This window comes from Halyomorpha halys, unplaced genomic scaffold (assembly GCF_000696795.3).
Source record: "Halyomorpha halys isolate HHAL.00 unplaced genomic scaffold, Hhal_1.1 Scaffold95.1, whole genome shotgun sequence".
Taxonomy (NCBI): Eukaryota; Metazoa; Arthropoda; class Insecta; order Hemiptera; family Pentatomidae; genus Halyomorpha; species Halyomorpha halys.
Window position 1 is genome coordinate 431,145 of NW_027108063.1, and position 7,831 is coordinate 438,975.

At 29.2% G+C, this 7,831-nt stretch overlaps 1 protein-coding gene across 1 annotated transcript in view; it reads left to right on the forward strand.

Annotated features, from left to right (window-relative positions):
- Nucleotides 1-7,831, forward strand: part of LOC106677354 (cytochrome P450 6a2) — an 18,989-nt gene that overhangs the window by 1,039 nt on the left and 10,119 nt on the right. Inside the window, exons 2-5 of the mRNA XM_067046427.1 lie at nucleotides 1,572-1,750; nucleotides 1,830-1,972; nucleotides 4,180-4,324; nucleotides 7,592-7,602. Coding sequence (XP_066902528.1) covers nucleotides 1,574-1,750; nucleotides 1,830-1,972; nucleotides 4,180-4,324; nucleotides 7,592-7,602 — 476 coding nt within the window. The 5' untranslated portion in view covers nucleotides 1,572-1,573. The remainder of the gene's footprint in view (nucleotides 1-1,571; nucleotides 1,751-1,829; nucleotides 1,973-4,179; nucleotides 4,325-7,591; nucleotides 7,603-7,831) is intronic.

The window sequence follows — 7,831 nt, forward strand, 5'->3', positions numbered from 1 at the left end:
TTTTTTTTTTTTTTTTTTTACTACAGAGTTCATAAAAAGAACATTCAGAATTTGAATTATAAAAGACAATGCAAAACCAAGGAGCCTTAAAGACATCATGTTAACAAGTTTTGATGGGAAGAAACGCTTAAATGCCGTCTAGGCTCTTCCGTTGTGCATCTTATGTTCAAACATAATTCTTTGTTCTTCCGTTGTACATCTTGTCTTCAAACATAATTCTTTGTTCTTCCGTTGTGCATCTTATCTTCAAACATAATGCTTTGTTCTTCCGTTGTGCATCTTATCTTCAAAACATAATTCTTTGTTCTTCCGTAGTGCATCTTGTCTTCAAACATAATTCTTTGTTCTTCCGTTGTGCATCTTATCTTCAAAACATAGTTCTTTGTTCTTCCGTAGTGGATCTTATCTTCAAACATAATTCTTTGTTCTTCCTTTGTGGATCTTGTCTTCAAACATAATTCTTTGTTCTTCCGTTGTGCATCTTATCTTCAAACATAATTTTTAAGGGGAACCTGTTATTCCTCTCTGGGTTTATTTCATTTCACTAGCCAATATATGCTGTTGAAATTTCAATTAAGTTCTTGAAGCTCATATGTAAATATAGATCAGTTATTATCAATTTATTAACTTCCATGACTATCGCCCAGATATTAATAATATGGATTACAATCAAATATTATGGCCTGGACCATGTAGACCGATAATAGCTGATTAATAAAATGTTTTTAATATAAAACTATTTTAGAACAAATATATACAAAAAAATATTACAATCTACAATAAATGATTTCATGAACTTGTATCATATTCTGACAATTTAGCCTTTCTTATAAATATAAATGTTGTCATAGCTTAAAGAGGAAACAAAGTGTTCTTTACTGAGTTTAGATTAGCAAGAACATTGAACTTTAAATCGATTATTAAAACTTAAGCAGTAATAAGACAACTATTATTTTATCACGGGCCCAGGCTCATATGACCACAATCCTGTCTCCTATCATAATCAAATATTCCTTGGTAAGCAAGAACAAAACGCACAAGAGAAAATAACTTTATATATATAATATATAAATAAACACAAGAGAATATTTACTTAAAATATTCTAGTGAGAGAAACATTTGGAAAATTTGCCTCTCTAAATTGCTTTTATATGTTATTTTCTCTTTACCATAATTTTCATAGTTCCATCTTTTAGAGTTTTCGAATTTATGAGATGTAATGCTCATCCCATAGCGCCTTATACCCCAATACGATTCCATTTTTCATAAAGATTCGTATTTTATAAATTATTAATTTGTATCTCCTTTCACAGTACCCTGGGTTTTTTCTTTTTTTTAATTTCCTGTTTTAATCTTGCTAACGTTTTATTTATCAAAATTAGGTTGATGAAAAAGATGCCTAGTATAATGGTGTCGATCAATATTTCCAACATCTTCGGTTCCTAAATTTCGAGAATAGTTTATGCGATTGCTTTTTATAACAAACTCAATAAAATAAAAAATAAAACCACAATATTTTGATTAATGAGCTTTTTTAGTGACACAATTATTATAATATATTAATATTTCAGACATGTTAACTGCATTGATTGGATTGTTGATACCCTTGTGGCTTTTCTACAAGTTCTATGTCTCCATTTACAACTATTGGGAGTCACGGGGAATTGCGGCCGAGCCTGGGAGATTTCCCTTCGGCAATAACTTGCGGTTCATAACCATGAAAGATTCTTTTATGCCGCTCATAAATCAGGTTCGTTATTCATACTTGAGTTTCAAAACGAGTACAAACAAACAGAGATTACATTAATGTGAATTATTATATTTTACAGATGTACAAAAAGCATGAATCGCAGCCCTATTTTGGATTCTATATGTTGCGATCACCTCTCCTTGTTGTCAAAGACCCTGAAATCATCAGGCTTGTTCTCGCTAAGGACTTCATTCACTTCAGAAATCGCTTTCCCGAAAGCGCGTAAGAAAATTTAATAAAATGTACAAAGATAAAATAATTTGTGTATTGCTAACAATTAATGCGCATATCTCGGAAATACATATTGGATGCTTACAGAAATAACAAAAACAATAGTGGCATATTTGATTAAAATTCTTACCTAGTCTGAATCGAAATTAATTTAAAATTGTACTAGATGATTAAAAATTATGAACTAACGTTACTGTTGAACAATCAATTCTTGTTGAACATAAACAACAAAACGTTGGTCAGTTAAAGGCGGATGGATCATTCCCAAATAAACTGTCACCTCTCTGCTCTGATGTTTATAGAAGCTAGGCAAAACATCCTTTTCTTTTTTTTCCAACCTCACAATAAGAATTTATTACGTCTTAAATCAGAGTAAATTTTGAGCTATTACATTATTATAAACGATTAAAAACAGAAAGTTTGAAAAAAAAAATATGCTGTCCGAAGTGCATTTCGAAATTTGTTACCACAGACTTCAAATCAAAATCTAGTCTAAATAACAAATTAGTTTAGAGCGTGTGTCTCTTATCACACAACGAAAAGTTTTTTAAATTCCCAGAGAAGCAAAAAAATCGAAAACATGAATAATTTATGTTTGGTTTTTTATTTCGACCGTGATATTTTATTTGAGAATGTCCTAGTCACGTCACTTTCTCATCTAATAGTTAATCAGAGCTTCTTTATAATCTATGCATATTGGTAATTTGATAAAATAAAAACTATCATAGCTTCTTAATAAACTAATCATAGCCGTTTGGTTAACTAACGAATAACTGATTATAATTGTCCTAAAGTTTTAATTAATTATTAAATTAATTGAAATTAAGTTTAATTTCTAAAACAACGTTTTTTTTTTGTCTTCCATTATTTAAACTGAAGATGTGAATAAATTAAATAAATTATTTAATTAATAATCTTAATACTTTCTTGAGACTGGTAATTTTTTTTAAAAATAAATAATTTAAATTCTATCCATTATAGTCTCAAAAACTTTTATTTCTATTACAAGTCCGACGTTTCTGCCAATCCGGCCATCTTCAATGACAATCTACTATAAAACAGCTTTTATTACATGTATGATCCTACAAACATTTTAAAATACTTAACATTATTATTTATAATTTACATTACCTTAATACAACTTTGAAATTATATAATTTAAAAAACTCTAAACTCCATGCAGGCTATTCTGCCCAGGTCAAACCATCAATTTCTATGAAACATTAGGTAAAAGATATTTTTTTGTTAATAAGTATATCCCACATATGTTTAATTACCTAATCTGTCAATATTCACTTAAAACAAAGTAAAAATCATTTATCACAGACATTATTCCATAAAACCTTTATCACAACAGGTTGTAAGGAGGTTTGACCTGGGCAGAATAGCCTGCATGGATTTTAGAGTTTTTTAAATTATATAATTTCAAAGTTATATTAAGATAAGGTAAATTATAAACAAATTATAATGTTAAGTATTTTGAAATGTTTGTAGGATCATACATGTAATAAAAGCTGTTTTGTAATAGATTGTCCCTGAAGATGGCCGGATTGGCCGAAACGTCGGACTTGTAAGAGAAATAAAAGGTTTTGGGACTATAATGGATAGAATTTAAATTATTTATTTTTAAATAAATTATTATTATTACAAATTTTTGGAATTTTGGTTTGATTCTCGATTATAACAGTGACACGGGTTCCACCTTTAGAGAGTATTAATTTTCTAACCTTCCGTGTAGCCAACTCTGGAATTTCAACTGGGTCGATGTGTTTATTATATAACCAGATTTTATAAATAATTCATATCGGGTACTTTTTTGACCTGACGCGGCATGAAACCGTGAATCACTCCAAATCACTAACAATTGTTCCCGGTTTTTGATGATTTGAGAATAATCAAATAAACATAAATAATGAAATATTTTTAAAACTCGATTCCCAAAGAATCCGTCGTCATAATTGAGGCACTTTTTTTATTTGGCCCATCATCACAACCATTTTACTATCCTTGGCCGTTCAAGGAAACTCAAATTATGATGACGGATTCTTATGTGGTATCGAATTCTACCAACGTTATGACCCAGCGAAAATTATATCAAAATTTTCGAAATTGTTAAGGTTTTGTACATAAATACATATATGTCATACATACGTACATATGTATATGTATGTATTAATTAAAAAATTATTTTCGTTCAGGTTCAGTTCAAAAGAGGATAAACTTCAGCACCATCTTTTTAACCTGGGTGGAGAAAAATGGAGACCTTTGAGGATAAAACTAACCCCTACATTTACCAGCGGAAAACTAAAAGCTATGTTTCCGCTTTTTATCGCCTGCGCCGAGGTAATTCAAATTCTGAAATCACTTAAATATTTTTATGAATGATTGTTGATATCAATAATCATGTAGCAAATTATGGATACTTTGAAGTCTCCTCTTGTACTCTTTATGTTGGATAGAAATGATCAACTTTTGTTATATTATATGGATATAATTTCGTTTTAAGAAGCGCAGGTGGCGAAAAAATTTGCAGGGCCGTCCTAAAAAATATAAATGAGTACACAATAAATATATTTAGTTAAAACTTCTTCACTGGAATAAGACCAGAATCATTCAATTTCCATCAAGATTTTTAGATTCACTAATAAGTAAAACTCATTGGCGGTTTATTATTTTTTTTTTTATATTAATATTTTCTATGGTCCTTCATTTATAACTAAAGACATTTTATCTTTAGTTAGTGATATTTTAAATATTATAATTGTATTTCTGTAACATAGACTGTGTTTTTAAAATTTATTCTTTTTTTTGTCGTTAGTTATATTTTAGTGGCTATTTCTGTTTTTTGTTGTACACTAAGATTTTTCTTTAAATAGCATTTATGAAAAGTAAGACTAAGGCAATAAAATCATAAGTAAGCCTCATTTTACAATGTTTCCTGTGGCTATGATGGTTCTGGGAGAAGAATGATCGCTTATCACAATCGGTAGCAAAGGCGTAATAGAGTTCAATCAAATCCTTCGTATATTAGTGAACTTAACTATTAGCACAAGAGCCCAAGTAATTTGTTTCACCTCAATATTTGATTACTTTAATGAAAATTATATATAATTAATAGTCAAAACTGATGAGTCTGCCAAGTAAACGTAGAGGGAATATAAAATGGCGGCTTTTTCAAAACTTTTTAATAATTAATCTTTCATTCGGAGCTCTATATCTTTAAAACTACCAACAACAATAGAAAATCTAGGGGAACATTTAAAGTAGACTAAATTTTCTAAATTATAAGCCCTAGTAGAGCTATTTACGTTCAACAATTCTCGAGATATTGCTTTTTAAAAAGCATTATTTCATAAAAATGTTGTGCAGAACGTACTTAATGATCAGTAGTTAGTGAATTAATTTTGAAAAATCTATATCTCAAAAACCATTCGACGTGGAGACGTCTGTTAGCACTCAAATTATAGCTAGTTTAATGGGCTATGAAGTGGTTTTTGACGTTTATCGTCGATATGGAGTCCTAGTTTTCATGATATTTGCTAAAATAAATTGATTTATAGTTGTTTGGACAAATTTTCATTTGCCAAATTTATATGCGAATATCATAAAAATTACCACCCCTGCGAAGATAAGTGTCATAAAGTACTTTAGAGTAAGTTAAATTTCCTTTATTTTGAGTGCTGGCAAACATATGTGCGTCTTATGGATCTAGAGATATATTTTTTTAAACGAAAAACTAAAAATTACCTGTCTGTGAATTTATTTTGTCAAATATCATAAAAACTACAACTCCTACAATGATAAACGTTATAAACTATTTTATAGAAAATTTAAATAGCTATCATTTCAGTGCTGACAGACATCTGTTCGTCCTATGGTTTCTGAAATAATGTTTTACCTATATATAACTTATTCTCCGAACAACTAGAAATCAATTTATTTTAGGGAATATAATGAAAAATACTACTCCTACGACGATAAACGTCATAAACTACTTTATAGTACCTTAAACTAGCTTTAATTTGAGTGGTAATAGACATCTATACGTCAAATAGTTCCTGAAATATAAATTTCTCAAAATAAATTAACTAATCACTTAAGGTTTTTAAGAAATGTTGCTTTTTAAAAAGTTATATCTCAGGAACTATTGGGCGTAAATAGCTCTATTAGGGCTAATATTGCAGCACATATACTCTCCTTTAAATGACGTTCTTTTAGATTTTCTAGTATTGTTGATAGTTTTTAAGAAATAGTTCTCCGAATGAAAAATTAATGTTTTTTAAGCCGCCATTTTTTATTCCTCCTACCTATACTTGGCAGACTCATCAATTTTGACTATTAATTATACATAGTTTTCATTAAAGTAATAAAAAATTGGGGTGAAATAACTGCCTATTATTCTTCCCGGCTCTTGTACTATATGGTTTCTGCTTTATATAAAGGTTTTCTTACAAATTTCCTGATGGTATCGCCCATGTGTTATAATAATTTATTCATAAACTATTGATTTTATAATGTTTTTGTAAATTTGTACTCACTAGTTTAGATACGTTTTATTCTTTCCTTTAATTCATTCGAATGCGATATCGTACTCCTTTATATGAACAATAAAATATTATCAAGATAGCTTATTCAAAACACACAGTTGGTAAACCTGCGCTTAATTTATGATGACTAATTTTAAGTAACAGTTTGCGTAATAAGAAATTATATTGACTTATAATTATTTTTAATCAGAAATTAACTAAGAATGAAGACTAAGCTACAAAGCATATAGTGTTTGTGCAATTCAAATTTGAAATCCCTTTGCAACGATTAGACAATCTAATTTTTATAAGTATGTTTCCTTTATTACATTTGTTTTGTTTTTTTGCAGTTAGTTAACATTTCTTGTTTAATACATGCATAGTTTGGTTCACGATAGTGATTCTCACAATTGCAAATTATCTATATGAAGGTGAGATGGAAAATCATGTACATTACCACGACCCCTATAAATTATCTGCCATAATCCAACAATGAGAAAATATTTTTCTTTAATAGAAGAAGATCAAAGCTACCTATAATTTCATATAGTACCGGACTTTAGAAAAGTTTGGCTAGATATGTGGAACATTGAGGGTGAATTAAAAGTATAAACTTCATGTGTCAAAAAAATGTAATTAGTAAAAATTAACTTTCAATAAATTCGATAATTTAAATAAACAAAAACCATTTTGAATAGTGTACCTCATAGTCCCCTCTAGGACTCTTATAGAACCAACAGACAAGTTCTTATCTAATCAAGAGATAAAAGGGATCATAGAATATTAACAATTGAAAAAGGATACTGATTCTAGAAGCAGGTATGTCAGAGAACATACACAACAAATTTGAGAAAGATACGTCTATTGATAAGGATACACTTTTTACGCTCAAGGAAAGTTACAAAAATCCGCTCCGGTGCGCGGACTATTTCACTTACTTGCTTACTTATATCCTCAAGTTGTGTGTAGATTAATAGGCTCGTGTTGAAGTTATCGCCTTTTCTGTGATTTGAGACCAAGGAAGACGAAAATTATGAGAAAAAAAATTTTTGCTATTATTTTGCTATAAAAATTTTTACTTCAGGGTTTCTCAAAGTGCGAATAACAAATATAATATTTTTTTTCCTGCCAAGAAATTAAGTTTAACAAAAGATAACGAAGTCGTGATGCAATCGAAAAGATCGGACGGATCCAACTTTTCCCGTTGAAATCAGATTACGCTATTTTATTATGTATTTAACCATTGGTTATTATTGCTAAATATGAAAACTGTTTATTTTTTCAAATAAACTAAATTTAAGATAATGAGGTGTAGATAGTTGAC